Source organism: Ochotona princeps, chromosome 18 (genome assembly GCF_030435755.1).
Source record: "Ochotona princeps isolate mOchPri1 chromosome 18, mOchPri1.hap1, whole genome shotgun sequence".
NCBI lineage: Eukaryota > Metazoa > Chordata > Mammalia > Lagomorpha > Ochotonidae > Ochotona > Ochotona princeps.
This window is the reverse complement of record NC_080849.1, coordinates 32,245,386-32,263,479: the sequence shown is the minus strand read 5'-3', so window position 1 is coordinate 32,263,479 and position 18,094 is coordinate 32,245,386. Positions and strand designations below refer to the sequence as shown.

Sequence of the window (18,094 nt, the reverse complement as noted above, 5' to 3'; positions counted from 1 at the left end):
ACTGCCAAAGTATCTGGACTATTCCTCCAGAAGGTGCTTAACAACTTACTATAACTTCTGAGACCCACCCTGGGAACTCTGGCTTCAAAATGAACTTAAGTCTTTAGAAAAGTGAATCTTGGGTCTCCTACAACCACTGAAGAAGAGTACGTGGAGATGAGCAGTCATTCTAGCTACAATTTCTATTCTTTGCAGAATTAAAGGATTGTTTTCAGATTTCATTAACCTGATGTGTCTTAGCAATCTCAAAACAGGACCTCAAAAGACATGTATGGTTGAAATTTATTTTTCTAGCGTTAAAGAGAAAACTAAATGTGACAAAGATAGTCCATGACAGTAAGAAAGAGATTTTTTAAAATAAATCGGCCAACACAATAGCAGTCTGGAGGAAAATAAAAATCTTACATCATAACAAAAAATTAATTCCAGATGGGGTGAAGACCAATAAAAAAAACTTCAAATCTTCTGAGACAATCTGAGAGACCACATATAATCTAGGTGTCAGGAGAACCTTTCTTAGCCAAGATTAAAAATAGAAAAATGATATTTGTCCATGTGAAAATAAAAACTCTTAAATAAAAATACAGAAACAAATTCAATAGACAAGACCAATGTAAACATGAACAGTTCCTCATAACATAAGCATAACCTCCAGAAATTGTAAAGAGTAAACCAATAACAGAGAATTCAAAGTATTATTACAGTTCTTAAAAATTCAAAAAGTAGGGCCTGATGTGATAGTCTAGTGACTAAAGTCCTCACATTGCACCCACTGGGACCCCATATGGGAACTGGTTCGTGTCCCAGCTGCTCTACTTCCCATCCTGCTCCCTGCTTGTGGCCTGGGAAAGCAGTAGAGGATGGCCTAAAGCCTCGGGACCCTGCACCTGAGTCGGAGACACAGAAGAGGCTCCTGGCTTCGGATCAGCTCAGCTCTAGCCATTGTAGCCACTTGGGGAGTGAATCAGTGGACGCAAGATGTTTCTGTCTTTCCTCCTCTCTATAAATCTGACTTCCCAATAAAAATAAATCTTAAAATAGTTCAAAAAGTAAACTCATATATAAAAAGAGCAGACTGGGGTTAGAGTTGTGGTATAAGAGGTAAAATCCCTGCCTGTGACACTAGCATCCCATATGGATACTGGTTGGAGTGCAGCTGCTCCACTTCCAATCCAGCTTCCTTGTAACATGCTTAGAACAGCAGCCAAGTCCATGGGCCACTGCCATCCACATGGATACCCAAAAGAATGTCCTGGCTGATTGGGGAGAGCTGCGATACTCATTGGTTCCAATGGAAGATCAATCAACCACCTCAGCTATATGCTTCCAGCGGAAAACTGGACAAGGGGAAACTAAGATGGACTATGTCAATCAGTGGACTCTGCACCAGCCTCATCATACCTGGACTGTTGCTGATGATATGTTGGAGCTTCTAATTGATCGAGGATCGAGGTGACGCTCTGCTGGCTCTGCCTTCAAACCTGAGAGGGCCTCCCTAAGAGGCCGTTGAACTTGAACTGGACAAGTGGGATGCTGGACTCTGTATGGTGTGAGCTTTTAATTAGGGAATCTCAACGGAACTTGAGCTGTGGTTATGCATCAAGGTGAAGGAATTCACCATGGGGGAAGGGTTTGGGGTGAAGGGGGGGAATCCCAGTACCTATGAAATTGTGTCATGTAATACAATGTAATTAATGAATAAATGAATATTAAAAAAAAAAGAATGTCCTGGCTGTGCATCCACCCAGCTCTGTCCATTATGGTCAGATGGGAAGTGAACCAGTGGATAGAATCAATGAATCCATCAAAATCAATCAGTCTCTCTCACTGTCTTCTAATTCTGCCTTTCAAATAAAAAATATTTTTAAAGGAGCAAATAATCACTAATAAGGAGATACAAACCATCACAGCAATAAATCTCACTTGACATTCACTAAACTGACCAACTTTTTACAAAAACATGGTGACAACCCTGTTTGACACGGGTGTGCAAAACAGCAATCTCACATCTCTATGACAGAAATGAGATTTTTTTATGGAGTCTCTGGACAGTATTTTGGCAACATCTATTACATAAATCTGCCTCTGTAAACTAAGAGTTGATGGGGATCTGAGACGTTTTCTCCTAGCAAGATCTGGTATGAGTTCTCGCATGTGAGATTAAGAGAATCAGGGAGACAATGCTATCAAAGATGCTCTGGGGAGGGAAAGTGAAAGATGCCAGATAGCAACCACAGAAACTTCCAGAAATAATGAACAAATGGACGGCATCACATGCACAGAGTTTTAGCGAGCTAAATGCCAACAACCAGGAACAAATTGAACATCAATCAATAGATGACTGAGTTATTCCTCAATATGGAAAATAACAGTTACCAAACAAGGAATGAATTTGTATTACATGAAATAATCCAAAGACCTCTGTGAGTGATATAAACAAGAGGACAGAAAGAACTTACAATATAAGCCCACTTTAATAAAATAATGATAGAGGGGCCAGTGTTAGGGTATAGTGGGGTTAAGCTACTGTCTGTGATACCAGCATCCCATTTGAGAACCTATTCTGACAGTTTGTGTTCTGGCTGCTCCGCTCCTGATCCAACTTCCTACTACTGACTGTGCTCAAGAAAGCAGCAGAGGATGGTCAGAGGCCCAAGCTCCCCTGCTACCCATGTGTGAGATCATTTGAGTTACAGGCTGCAGGAGTCAGCTTGGCCCATCCTTCGCCACTGCAGACACTTGGGTAGTGAACCAGCAAACAAAAGCTCTCTTTCTGTTGTCTCTTCCCCTCCTTCCCTCTTTCCTTTTCTAATAATAAAATTTTAAAAGTAAAATAATGATAGACTTCTGTCTCTGTCCAGGTGTTTGCTATGTTGGTACAGGATTAGCTGAGTACATAAAACCATGAAGATGGCACTATAGTTTACAGCAGATTACACATACACAGGTAAGAATGGAAAAGTGGGGGGTTGATGTGGAGGAAAAAGGCTTTTTTAAAAAAATAGTTGACCTGAAGACTCCCAAAGCCTCACCAAGGACTATCAGTACGACCACCGAGGACTACATCCCTACTGCCAAGGAGACCACGGGGGAAAAGGAGTGCCTTAGGAGGCCAAGAACTCTGAGGTCACCCACCCCCATTTGGACCTACAATGTGGGATGGAAGAAGCCCAATTCCTGCCTTGCAGGATCCAGGGTCATCGGAACGACAACCAGGATCCCTGAGCAGTCCACAGAAACAGAAGAACAGTAAACTTCCTTCGGAACTAGGGAGAGGAGCTTTCTCTGGCCCTTGCCTGCTTCCAACTTTGGGTCCCCACCCTTTTTTGTAAGGACCATCAGGATTGCTCCAGAAACCCCTCGTAACAAACAAACATATGAACAAACAAACTAGAATAAATAGACAGAGAACAATTAGGAAAGCTTAGAAACAGACAGGAAGCGGCCAGCTGGGATGCACTTATAACTCACTGGGTCGGACACAAAGATCAGTTACTCCTCTCTGGGGTGTTGAGGATTTCTCTGCACACCCCTCCCAAAAACGTTCACCTAAACTGTTGACATTTGTCCTGTTAAAGTTATAGAGTTAGACTACCCGAAAAACAACCAGGTTCAGCAAAATCATGCTTCAATGCTATAAAATGCTAAATACTAACATTGAAATAGACAAGAGACAGCTGAATAGCAATCTACAGCCATTTTAAAGTATATAGAACATGGTTGAATATAAACCAAAATTGAAATGTCTATGAGGAAGTCACAGGTGGTGGTCGAGAACATGCATTTCCCTAGTAACATATTGGTTAATCAATACCATGTCAATTAATGCCATAATGTTGTAAATGGTTGTAAATATTATGTTGGTTTTTTTACTTGATTGGGATGATACTCTGCTGGTTTTACCTTCAGACCAGAGATGGTCTCACCAAGAAGCCATTGAACTTACCAGGACAATAAGATGCTGGACTTTATGACTGGTCAAAACCTCCAATGAAAGAATCTCAACTGAATTTGAACTATGGAAATGCAACAAGGTGGAGCAATCCACCGTGGTGGGGGGGAAGGTTTGGGGAGGGGCGGGGGGAATTCCAGTGCATAAAAAAAATGTGTCACATAATGCAATGAAATAAATAAATAAATAAAATAGTTGAAAGCCTCTTTTATATAAAGGTATGGGTGTGTATATAAATAGGGGGTACATCAAATAGCTGATGTTTATCTCTGGGTAGCGAGATATTAGGACTATCTCTAAAAATATTTTTATATATTCAGATCCTTCAAAATACATACATTATGTTTCTAATTCAGGGAATAAAGTTTTGCTTCATTGTAAAAATCTAAAAACTAGGTACACTATCAACGGTTATTTAGACTTAATTGATGCGTCCTTCCTTCTCTCTCCTTTAGCCTCTACCCAGCACAAACCCCCTTTGCTTTCAGTGTTTAACTGCTCAGATTAAAAGCTCTCCATATAGTCAAAAATAAAGGGAAGAAGGCTGAGGGTTGGGTGAGCACAATTCATAAGCCACTTGGTCCACTAGGAAATTACTCTGAGATTTCTTCCCCAGTACTGAAGTTTTCTTGTCCATCAATTTTAGTAACCGTCACCTCAACACCCTGAGTAATACAGCTATGTATAGAGACTCAGGGTGCTCAGTTGCCAGACTGGTTGTATTTTATTCACTGGCAATCACAGGATATGTACAGAGGGAATTAGACTGGGATTTCCTTCCCTTACCTCTCTTACCTTCTTAGGCCATTACAGCAAAAATTTACACAGATACTCAACAGAAGAAATGACATTCAAAGGATTACCTGTGTCTGTGTTTCTCTAAGTGATGTGTGAATTTCTCTTATTTATTCTCTAATGTCAGGACCTAGATTGCGAGCTTCAATAGATTTTGAAGGTGCTGCAGTCCATCTCTCACTAAGAAGAGTTCGTTAGGAATTATATGTGAAAAACAATGCCACATTTGTACACATACCAATTTAATTCCTTCTCTTTAGAGTCAAATACTGACCAATATAGTTTGTCAGCTCAGTTTCATGAAATGCACAGGATTGATCCACAGGCAAGTATCTTGGAACACTCCATGATCTGAACACAAATGAAAGTAAACTTGAGAACACACAGCATGGGTTTACTAAAATTATCATGAGATGACTTCATTCTATGCAGTGGAAAGTGGTTCTTTCTTCCAAAGGACCAGCCACAGCAGTGATTATCAAGCATTTAAATCCAATACCCAGCTTGATAAAGAAATGTAAATCCATTATAATTCTTCAATTTCAAAACAAGAGCTAGGGCTTGGCAGCGTGGCCTAGTGGCTAAGGTCCTCGCCTTGATCCCATATGGCCGCTGGTTCTAATCCCGGCAGCTCCACTTCCTCTCTATCTCTCCTCCTCTCAGTATATCTGACTTTGTAATAAAAATAAAAATAAATCTTTAAAAAAAAAAACAAAAAACAAAAAAAACAAGAGCTAATACACACAGAAACATTAACTGAAAAGCAATAGAAGTATAAAATGTGATGAACCCATGTGAGACTTGAAGATTACCTATAAGCATCCTGTTGAAAACCAAAAATCAAGTACATTTTTAATAACAAGAACTTTGAAAAGTAATTGCCAATGAAGTGAACAAAGCACTGGGAAAATTCACAGAAGAAGGCCATTTATATTACTGAAACTGTTTTACAAGTAATAGGAAACAGTAAAAGTGCCCAATTTTAATTATTTGTATCGGAAAGACTGAAAAACAAATAATATTCTGCTATATAAGCCTTATTCACTGACGACGGTATAGTTTCCTGGGTGCAACTTATTAATCTAAACATAAATTTTCACCAATAAATCCACTTGCAAAAAAGCAAAACAATCTAAAACTGACAAATTCAAGTACAGACAGCCTCAAAGGCAGCAGACATAAAACATCTGATGTCTCACAGTTAGAGAAACAATCAGATTGACATTTACTGGACATGGCAGAATTCTACACAGTAAAAGAAATTTTATTTTCAAAGAACAATAAGGAAGGAAAAATTTCTAGGATAAAATGCAAAATGTATTCACTGTATTTGCAAGAAAAGCAGTGACAGAGAGATCTTCATCCATCGCTTCACTCCCTAACAGGCTGCAACTGCCAGAACCGGGTCTGGCTGAAGGAAGGGGTCAGGAACTGCATCTGGGTCTCCCACCTGGGTGGCAGGGACCCAATTACTTGGGTCATTAACTGCTGCCTCCCAGCCTGTGCATAAGCCAGAAGCCAGAATGAAGCTTGAAACTGAGACTGGATATGGAATATAGGTTTCTCAAGCAGATTCCTACTGTGGTGCCAAATGTGAAACTTAAAAAACAGTTTTATAAACAGCTTGCTCCCACTTTTACAAAGATTTTCTATATACACACCATGCCTGAATAATAGCAAAATACTAATAGTTTTATAACAAGTGACATGTTCTTTATAATGAAAAGAGATATTTCAACTTTCTCTAATGATGATATCTGGAAAAAAGTAAATATTATTATTACCCTTAAGGACAACCACAAAACCTCTGGTGAAAGAACAGAGCAGGATGGGGTGGGGAGAAAGGAAGAAAGAAAGACCTTTAACAATCATGTAATTATCCCACTGCTGTGTCTATCCAAGCAGAGGAAGTCCGAAGTGCATGCAAGCCAAAAAGAACGAGAGGGCACCTTCAAAACAATTCCTTGCAAACACACAACTTCTCAGCATCTACTTATCAAGCACTTTCATCTCTAGTAATGTGCTGTTTTAACCCATCAACCCTAATGGTTTAGTTTATAACCCCCCAAGTGCAAAGAGGAAGATGAGGCCAGAAGCTCATGCCGCCTCAGCTAGTTGGAAATCAAAACTAGTTATAGGTAAGAGTAAGCTTTTTGAGTAGGGGGGGGGAGTGAAGAAAAATCATCAAAGCAACAATGTGAAGGCTTTCCCTCCGGCTCCTCCTGCCGAAGGAAGCATTGGGTATTGTGTGCAGAGCTGCCTTTTCTCACTCCCATGCAGGACTAAGTCCTGACCCATGAAACAGAAGGAAAGCACTTTTTGCTTCTTCTTGTCTGGGATGTTGTCACCTTAACTGGAACTCCAGTCGATATCTAGGACCACCAAGTGGCCTTAAGAGTGAAAACCACTTGTAGAATACGACAGAACAGAAAGACACAAACAGCCTGGCTCCCTGGTGCCAGGAACCACCGTCTCAGTTCTGGAGCACAGACCTCCAGGTTTACTGACATGAAAGGAAAGAAATCTCCACAATGTATTAGTTATACTAATAATGGGCATCCCTGCTAAGCACAGCTGAAATTAACCTTAATAAATTCACATGAGCACAGTAAGTTTGTGAAAAGTTCTTCTGGTCTCCATCCACCCCCCTTCTTTTTAGCTGGTCATAAGACAGGACTAAAATAAACAGAAAAAAAACAACAGTAGAGTATCTTAATAAAGCTTTCTGTTACTTAGTATTTATTTTTAAGTAGCAATTTGAAACTTCTAGACTACAAAGGCTTGCCCAGCTTCTCTTTAGACATACTACATTAAATTGTTTCTTAACATACTTTAACAGATGCTTGAACGATTCTGTGGATTGGCGGGACACAGTAAGAACGAAGTTGACATTATTTTACGTATTACAACCTGTAACACTGAAGATGCTCAAAAGCAGGAGTAACAGTGGAGTAACAAACACGAGATCTCTTGACACTGGCCACCCTCTACTTTCCCAGCGCTGCTAGGGGAAGAGAGTAGCAGACCAAAGTTACTACAGCACAATCTCAGGTGGATGTCCCAGAGTACTGTTTTTTTTTTTTCAACTGAGCATGCTCAGGTGTTTTGTTAACCTTTGTTTTGGAAGAGAACAGTCATAAGCAGAGCTTTCTAATCACCTTCAAGGTCACAGATTTAAACATGGAGGCACAAGCATGAACCCTTTTCTGTTCTAGATAGTTGAAAATAATTCCCTGATTGGAGGAAGGTAAAACCTTTCATTTCTAACATTCTTAAAGTGTGGTGAGAGGAAAATTATCACCTTTAAAAAAGGATATGGTCAAGAAAATTTTTTCTCAGTAGGAAAAACACAACAGAAGTTACTATAAATCTGTATAGAGATACATCCACGCACACTGTTCACAGATAACAACAACCCTCTATGCTGTAAACATGAGTAGTGCACTGTGCATGCTAAATATTAACTGGAATAACATCTTCATAACCATAAAAATTCGTATTGCATTTTAAGTTCCATAGATTGGTATTTATTAAACAACCATTAAACCATCAAAGCCCAAGTGGTATTTAAATACTTCAAACTAGGTTAACAATTAGCAGAATCAATTACAAACACTTGCCCTATAATTTAAGTAATTTTGCCACAGAACTAAAAGGGCCTTGGGAGCATCTTATTCCCTCATCTTTTACCACTATGTAGTACTCAGAGAATAAAAGGAAACTCATTGTCTGGGATTAAGACAGTATGGCTTCAAGTCAATCTTGGGGCTATTCTAGGAAGATGACAACTGTACCAAATTAGCAGTTATAGTTTTGTTACACTACTTGAACCAAGTGCTTTGCTTTGCTTACAAGTAAAACTGCTGGTGTCCAGAGATGAGTCAATGCAAAAGCTATCTGGTTAAGACCTCCGACTGTAGTAAGAGCTTTTCTAGTTTCAAAGATTTATGGTATTCTAGTTCATACACTCAGGAGTCATGTGAACAGCTTGATGACATCAAATAGGAAACATTCACTCATTGAAAACTAACATGTAAAGGAAGTATTTTAATCTGCTTCAGACAAAAGAACAAAAACGTGAGAAAGAAATCTACAAAGGCGTTGCATTTTTCAGAACAAATTTAAATTACTGATAACAAATGGCCCTAACAAACATTATTTTATGAAGCAGGTAGCCATCAAGTCTCTCTTTTCCCTGTTGCTAATATGCTTCAACCCATGTATTTAACAATAGAATGCCTAGGGCATGGCACGATGGCTCAAGTGGCTAACCCTCACCTTTACAGGTGCCGGAATTCCAAGTGGGTGCTGGTTAATGTCCCAACTGCTCCACTTCCCATCCAGCTCCTTGTAATGTGACTGGGAAAACAGCAGAGGATGGCCTGAAGCCTTAGCACTGTATATACCCATGAGGGAGACCGGGAGGAGGCTCCTGGCTTCGGATCTGCTCAGCTCCAGCCATTGCAGCCATTTGGGGTGTGAACCAATGGACAGGGGATCTTTGTCTTCCCTTCTCTCTGTAGATCCTTCTTTCCAATAAAAATAAAATAAACTTAAAAAAGAGAGAGAGAATGCCTATCTTGAAAGAAACAAACGTGAAATTGGATTTCAGAGTCCCCAAATCAGCATTCCTAATGCTACAATGTTTCAAGATCCTATAATTTTTAATACTGACAACTGCTCATTGATTTATCAAAAACTTGCTGAGTGCCACCTAATGCCAAGCCTGTCACAGGAGCTGTGAAAAGGTAGGAATGATTTTAGATGTCTTCAACCTAAGTCAACAGTCTTGTGAATTTGGGAACAGGAACAGAGCAGGAAAGTGGAAATGTCTTCGTCTAGAACCCCATGAAAGTTAAGACACTTCAGCATATATTTCATATTTTGTCCAGCATGACAAAATAATACATAAACCAGCAATAAGCATTATTCTTCTCATGAATGATAGTCTTCGTAGAGCGGCAGCTCAGTAAGGGAAAAAACAGATACCTCAGGAATTTCAAACAAAAACAAATGACTTTTCAAGCTGGTTCTCAAGAACTCACTACTCCAATCAGGCAGCCAATGAATGAAGGAGACTAAAACACTCCCTCTTTAAACCGTGATGCAGATGATCACAGCAGTCAGTCGTTTTCCTTTCACAGGTGAACTGAGTACCTGAAGCTTTTTACTGGCAGTGTGGACACTCATCTCACTGAAGATCTTCAAAACAGACATGCTACTTGAAAAACAAGGACATCAAAAAAGCAATGCTTAAGTCTTGTCTTTGGGTCTAAATGCAACACTAACACGAACGCATCTCATGTACATTACTGCACTGAAGTCTCAGAGTAGGAGCCCCAAGAGGCCACAGGTTTTTTTCCTGATTTGTTCAGCACGACAGTGCCAACATCTACAAACAGGTGTAATCTAATAAATGCCAGTAGAAAAAAAGAAATTGCTAAATCTGAGGAAGCAAAAACAATGTCCAGCATGGGAAAACTACAAATGAAAGGGGTGACGAGGAATGACCAGGATCACACAGTTCTGAAATGCTGTACCAGAGCAGAGCTCTCTGAGCTCCTGGCACCCTTTAAATCATCTTTTTCCTATTCTGAGCACAGAAACCTAACTATTCCTAATATCAGGAGAAATAAAGCCACGAGACAAGCAAAGCACATTCTGGATGAAGATTTTCACTCTGTTACTTCAGGGGAAAACATTCTACATCAATATATTGATGTATCCAATCACCAATTACCGGTAGTCTTTGAGAACTTTCATCAATTTCAGAGATAAGACATGGATCTACAAAGACTCCTGACATCTGTAAGCAGCCATGTGGAGCCTCCCTGGGGTCCAAGTGTCCACCGTGCTGTTCCTCTACCTGCAAGGATGTAAATAAGGGAAGTGCAGCAGTACCTGCGCACAAAGCGAAAGCCAGTGTCTTCCCTCCCTATACGACGAAGACAGGATCAGGTCTGACTCCTCCACCCACTCAGGAGGGAGAGCTCCTGTTGCTCTGCTTGCGCTGTCCTCAATACCTGCCTATCTTTGTCTTCAATCTATTCCCGTCAGGCCATGCAGACTTGCTCTCCCTTTCTCTTTGTACATACAGAGCCATTAAGTCATCTTTTCCTGTCCTGGTATACATGCTGGAAGCAAACCCAGCAGCATCAGAGCTGTAAGACACTCAGTTTCCAGACTGAAGCCTTCCAAACATGCCCTTGGAAACTGTCCCTTCACAATGGTCCTTTCCCTGCTTTACAAAAATATGACATTCATGTTGCCCTTCATAGATCTTCTAACAAATGTCACCCTGGGATACAAACATGAAAAGTATAAAAATGTTGATACATGTTGAGGTCTGACAGGATCCAGTATTTGGGTAGCAATTCCATCAATAAATCAAGTTATTTCCGTTTTTTCAATATAAAAAGCATTATGGTTGAAAAAAACATAAAATATTGGATTTCAATTTACATACTTCTTTGTTACAGAAAAGGGAACAGGGTGATCAATAAAACACTTGCAGGCATTAAATTGTATTACACTGGAATGACCTTCTATATACACAAGCAAGGAAATGGAAACAGGAATTTAAGGAGAAAAAGAAAAGGTTTAGGAACAGATGCTGAGTCCAGGTGGTTAAGCTGCCACCTGCTACCCTGGCTCCCCACTGATCCACCTAGAATTCAGCTTTCTGCAAACTCACCTGGGAAGAGCAGACACTGGTTCAACTACCCGAATCCCTGTCATTCACACGGAAGACCAGATGGAGCTTCTGGCTCCTAGTTTTGGCTTGGCCCAGCCCCAGCTAATGTGGGTATTTGGGGAATGAACCAGCGGATGAGAGACCGCTTTCTCTCCCTCTGTCATTTTGCCTTTCAGATAAATACATACATAAATCCTTAATTAAAAAGAAAATGTATAAAACGTTCAACTGTTGAGTCTACTCATACATTTGAACATAACATTGAGGACCAAATATAAAGTCTGTTCATTTTTAAAATGATGTAACAATGTAATTTTAAAATATCAATGTGTACAATATGCTGAGAAACTATACCCTTTAAATTCAGAATAAAAAGCTTTAATAAACAAGTTTAAAATACGCATAAGGTGCAGAATTTCATGTTCTGGGACTTACAGGAGCAAAAAAATTAGAAGAACCTTGCTATAGCGTAAACCTTTCCAAGGTGAAATAATGGAAAAGCGAAGTGAACAACTCCCCACCAACCCAGCAAGTGAGGATGACTGGAAGCAGAACGGGGATTAATACTCTCTGTACTTTTCTTGGTCCTTAAACACATTCTTTGAATCTGGTTCCACAGCCAACCATTTACAAGACCGATGATGATTTTAAGCATCTGACTTTAAGCGCACCGCTGACGGCATTAGACCTCAGTTGCTGAAACGGATCGTATCAAAACTCCCAAGGAAACTTCCTGGGGAGCTCTCTAGAAAGACCTATGGGACAACACTTCACCCATAAAGGTTCACCAATTTTGTATTTATCTTAGCACATAAAGACATGTCATTACTGGGGCTGTCACATTAAACGCATCTGTCCAGTTGTCACTTGGGAGTGACAACAACTCTGCAACAAAGCAGAGATGGCTTTATATCATGTGCAGTGCTTTACATATGGCCAATGTACCAAGATGTCACCTCAACAGACAGACCCAAAGTCCCCACAAACTCCCTGTCTTCCTTCCTCCTTTGATTCTGCAACCTCTCTCCTGCCCTCTGCTTCTTCCCAGGTCCTCCTTGGGGAAGCAGAAAGGCATCTAATTATGATGAACAACGCCAGTGCTTAATTCAGTGTCTATGCTGTTTTAAAAATATTGACTTTCCCGGCTTCAAGCTCCTGAGTGAGACAGTGAGGCTATTTAGAGCAGGCAGCCCTACCCACACCTCCTTTCCTTTAGCATGGGAGGTAGCGCAGCCTGAGATAAGAGGTGAGCCTTCAGAGACAGAGAGTCGGCCAGAAATCCCACTGCTCCATTTACTGGATATGAGTCTTTCATTTGATTTCTTAAGGGTCCCCAAGTCCCTGCAATAGAGTTGTACTTTTCAAAGGTCAGGAAATGCAATTAGAAGATAGAGTTAGGCTAACGAAAATAATTTTGAAATTCATGCATTTTTTTTTCATAATAACAAGGCTCCACCAACATGTGGAGATCCCTGTATGCACAAATACAACCTTTTTTTGCAACAAAATATGAATACACATCTTTTATTTCCATTTTTCATAAACATATTAAACTACTGACATATGTATTTATATGCACATATATTTGTAGCATCCAGAAATATACCAACACATAGTCAGCATTCAATAATCATTAGTTACAAAATTCAATTTTTAATGTTCTTTCATGACTGCTTAAAATTAGCCAATATTTCTCTTTTGGCACAATGTCAACTAGTGGCATGTTTTTCATTTTCTTTCTACTCTCTTTTTAAAACAAGTGATTTGGAAAATGACTACCTTTCATGTCTAAGTATAGGGTGGGCGTGTGTGTGTGTGTGGAAAATGTACCTGCAGTACTAAAACTGGCAAGAAAGACATACACAGCATGAGGACTGAAAGAAACCGGGGACTTCACAGACAGCATTTATAGACATGGCAACATGTCCTCCGCCTTTCCGAAACAATTCTGTGGAATGGGTTTAAAACTGAGTACAGAAACTATGATAGAGTCTTAAAGTCTACTTAAATTATTACATTGCCGAAAACATACTTTCCCCCCACCAAATTAGCCAAGTTTAAGCAAAAAGGAAAAAAAAGAGTCAATACTCTAAGAGTGTGGGCAAGTGGTCCTTCCACAGGGCTCACGTTAGGGTACAGGGGTCTAACTTGAAGTCTGAAACAACTGAACAGCATGTATCAAAGGATTACGGGAGATTCAGAGCAGGCCTTTATGACAACAGTGAACACACTGCTGGGAATACCTCCATCTGTGCCAGAGTGCCCCGGGTGAACTAACAGCTCCATACTGGCTTAGTCCAAGCTCCTGCTGCTAATGAACACCTTGGGAAGCAGAGTGTGGCTCAGGTTGTTGAGTTCCTCTCACCCACATAGGAGACACACTCCTTGGCTGCTGGGCTCTGGCCCGGCCCAACGCCAGCTGCTACAAGCATTTGGGAAATTAACCAGTGGATGGAAGATCTCTCTCTCCTCATCTCTAATGCTGCCTATCAAATTAAATAAAAATATTTTTCAATAAGGCAGGATGATGCTGTAATCAACCATGTAGAAGGGCATGCATTATATCATATATTTCAGCACAGAATGAAACAAACTAATGGCCACGAAAGGAGACTAGATCATAATGATACAGCAATCCTGTGGAATACTATGCAGCTATTAGAAACAATCTTAGCAAAATGTTTTAAATGAGATGGGATTGGGCCTGCTGTAGTAGCCTAGTGGTTAAAATCCTTGTCTTGCATGCACAAGAATCCCATATGGGAGCCAGTTTGTGTCCCAGGGGCCTCCACTTTCCATTCAGCTACCTGCTTGTGGCCTGGAAAAGCACTCAAGGATGGCTCAAAGCCTTGGGACCCTGCACACGCGTGTAAGACCCAAAAGAGGCTCCTGGCTTCGGATCACTTTGGCTCTGGCCACTGCAACCACTTGGGGAGTGAATCAGAAGATGGGAGACCTTTCTCTGTCTCTCCTTCTCTTTGCATATCTGACTTTCCAATGAAAACAAATAAACCTTCTAAAAAAATGAGATGGGATTGTTAAATAAAAGCAACAAGGTATAAAGCGGTACTGAGTTCCATACTAGTGGGTCACTCTGTGTGCCAACATCACAGGCTGTGTCCCTGCTACTGTGTGAGCCGCTGGCAGTCGCAAGCAGTAATAAGAGAAATGTACAATGAAGAATTGGAATGACACAGAGTGCTGAAAATCCATCCCACAGCTTGAAAGGACACAGTGTTAACGACTTGCAACCCACGTCCTCATTCTGAAGAGAAGTGTGGGATGAGCGCACTGCTGATTCAGACCCTTTTTATGAATGGCAGGGATAGGAAAGTGGTAATAAAACTTGCGCCTGAAACTGATGTTCAGCCTCTTCAAATTTTCAGGTTAATGAAGCTTTTGAGTGAGTTTCACAACCACACCACAACAACACTCTCTGCCCAAAGTTCTGGCAGAGAGCACAGAGATGGTAGAAGCCTGCAAAAGGTGAGGACTGCAATACACACAGCTGCACAGGGCAGGCCCAGGTGTGAGACCAGGAACACACACACACACAGGAACACCCAGACGCACAATGACAGCACAGAACACCATCCCACCCCTCTCTCCAGACACCACCTGTCTGCCCCTGGATTCAGCAGCTACACTCCTGTGTACTTGAGTACTAGTTAACAATTCCTAACTTAACCCCAATGCCCAGCACTGCCACCAACCCATTCCACCACAAGAGCAGGCATGCTGGTTTGTTTCCCAGCCTCACAAACTTCTCTGCATTTATGCTTCACCCCTACAGGTCAAACAGTAACAAATGCCTTTGGTCATTTTACACAGCTCATGTTACAGGCTCCTTTATCCCAGAAAACAAGGAGTAATCCAAGTGCCTGTGACTTCAAATGACATCCTTCTGCTCCGAGCTGCGCTGTCTACCTGGTGGCCTATTTCGGGGATGTCCGCAGCTTGTTCTGCCTGCCTGAATCCAGGTGCTTCCCGCAAATTGCTGACCCAGATCCCTACCCCCAACTCCCACCCTTACCCCTGCAGAATCTTTCTGCAGGTCTTTCCTGCAGAATCTGAAATCGCATGAAACTAAAACTCATCTGAAGTTATTGTGAAAAGAAGCAAAGGTGATGGCATTCAACCGCCACCTTGCGTACCACAACGTTGACACCGAAAGGTCTCTACTAGACGCCACACCACACAACCAACAGTTGACACCACAACACACAACCAACAGTTGTGAGCCCTTCGGCTAGGTTTTGGTGGTCTGTCCATTTCAGGAAACACGTGTTTCTGAGCTCTGAGCTCAGAGTTCCAAATCAATACACGTTTTAGTGGCTTAATTTTTTTTTCCCTCCCAGGCTGGAAATAACGCTAAGCTAATAATTAACCTTAAACATACCATCACTCCTGCTAAAAACATTGTCTTCACTCAGCCCTAAATTACTTTCAGTTGGGTTAAACAAAACAGACAAGCTGTAATAAAAAGTCTCTGAGAAATGTGATCCCTTTCATTGGTCACCTAGGAGATTTTTCTTCTTAAATCTTCAGCTTCCAGGCGGGCGGAGAAGAGGGGGATGGGGGAGGGAGGACGGGTAGGGGAGGGAGCACCCAAAACAAGACGCCACCAAGATCACAATTATTATCGTAAGAAAGTTGCTTAAGATAACTCTTCAGGGTTTCGCAGGTTGAGTAATTCGTGCAGGCGGGGAGCAGGGACACAGCTCGCTTCCAAGATTAGTATCAGCAGAGGTTTCCCCGATGTTGATTTTTTTTTTTTTTTTTTTGGCGTCCTTTTTAATTACACTGCAAGGTCTCTGATTTCCACCTCTCTGGCTGCTGCCGGTAGGGATTGAAGAGCGACGCGCCAGAGCTGCGGCAGCCGCTCGGGCCAACTCTGGCGCTGGCGGGGTGTGGGGGCTGGCAGCCCACTCCCCACCAGCTCCCACCCGCCGAGACCAGGCGCGCACACCCGCGCCGAGCCCGCCTGCCCCGCGTCCCAGCCAGGACTCACCGCTGTCCAGGCGCGCGATCTGGGGCAGCCGGTAAGTGCTGACCAGCAGGTCGAGAGGCACTGCCACCGAGCTCCACTTCACATCCTTGAGGCTGCAGCCCAGCGAGGGCGCCGGGTCCATCGCGCCCTCCGCCGGCACCACCCGCGCCTCGGCGGCCGCCGCTGCTCGCGCTCGCGTTCCGGGGCGCGCGGGAGGCGCCGAGCAGCTCCGACGGCGGGCAGCCGTGCCGGGAGCGGGGGCGCGCGGCGACTGAAGCGGCCCGCGGAGAAGGGGCCGGTTCCCGGCTCAGCTTGGGCTGCGGCTGTTGTGGAGGCTGCTGCTGCTGCGGGGCATGGCTGGGGCGCCCCCGCGTGCCCTCAAGCCCGGAGTGGACTCGGAGCAGCCCTGCGGCTGCAGGCGACGGCGGTGGCCCGGTTGGCAGCGGCGGCTCCCGCTCCGCCTCCAACTCTGGCCCCGGGTCTGCAGCTGCGGCGGCCGCCCGCTCGCCTCCTCCTCCTCTCACCCCTCCTTCCCTCCGCCTCGAGCTTGTGAGGAGGAGCCGCGGGTCTGAGAAACGCCATAGCAGCGCTCCCAGCACTGACTAATCAACAAGGTGCGAGCAACGCCTGCGCAGCTCGGGGAGACACCGCCCCCGCCCCCGCCTCCCCGGCGCCGCCCGCTCCACCCCTGCGCGCCCTCAGCCTCCCGGCGGCCTGACGGACTCGGCTCGGCGGCTCCCCCGGCCCTGGCCGGCGGCACCGGAGGCTCCACTCTCTCCGTAAGCTTTAGCTCTCGCTCCCCCGTCCGACCGCTCGGGCGCCCTGCAGCCGCGCGTTCCACTCCTTCCCTGTCCCGGGCCCTTCCCGCCGCCCAGGGTTGAACAGAGAACTCGGGGATGTTTTCTCTATAGTGCCGGCGTCCCGCGCCCCTCTCACTCCTTACCCCTGCGACGAGTGGCTAATGCGACCCCACCTACCCTAGACCAACTGGGGCCTTCTCTCTTGGTGCCCGATTCCCGAGACCTTCTGCAGGTGGTCCGGAGAGTCCGGGGACCCATGAGCCTGGGAAATGTGTGCATGGAAACTTTTGAACCCTACAGACAAGTTACTCGCACCAAGCATAATGAAGAGGCACCCAGTAGCAGTAAGGCGAAAGGTAGCCAAGGCATACGCGAAGGAAGGCGACATTCCTTTCGCTAGCCCCTCAGTTGTAAGCAGGAACTGCCCGGAGTAGCTGGAGGTGAGGCCTCCCACAGCCATGGATAGCCCAACAGTGAGGCAAAATAGGCTACTACCGGGAGGACCGTCAGCTGTCTTCACATGCTTTTCCGGCTAAGCTCTCTTGCAAGTGTGGCAAGTTGGAATCATTCCTTCTGTTTTCACTACCGACACTTAAGTAATTTTGCAAGATTGCACCAGCCACAGAAGGCCATCCCAGGACTCCAGCCCCCAGGTTTCTTTCCATGATAAATCTGTTTTCCGCAATATTTTACATGGCCTATTCCATGTGGCCAGAGCTCAGTCAGACTCCAAAGGTGTCTGGGGGATAAGTGTTTCTCCAACCATGCCTAACTTTCATCTGCTAATCTATATTAAAACACACACACATACGGTGTTAAGTGGGCTGAGCTGCAAAGCTTGTATGTCAGCTCTGTCTGCCACA

At 43.5% G+C, this 18,094-nt stretch overlaps 1 protein-coding gene across 1 annotated transcript in view; it reads right to left on the bottom strand.

Annotated features, from left to right (window-relative positions):
* GAREM1 (GRB2 associated regulator of MAPK1 subtype 1) overlaps window positions 1–17,054 on the bottom strand; it is a 206,379-nt gene extending 189,325 nt beyond the window's left edge. The window contains exon 1 of the mRNA XM_004579563.4: window positions 16,453–17,054. Coding sequence (XP_004579620.2) covers window positions 16,453–16,573 — 121 coding nt within the window. The 5' untranslated portion in view covers window positions 16,574–17,054. The remainder of the gene's footprint in view (window positions 1–16,452) is intronic.
* Between the last annotated feature and the right edge of the window lie 1,040 nt (window positions 17,055–18,094).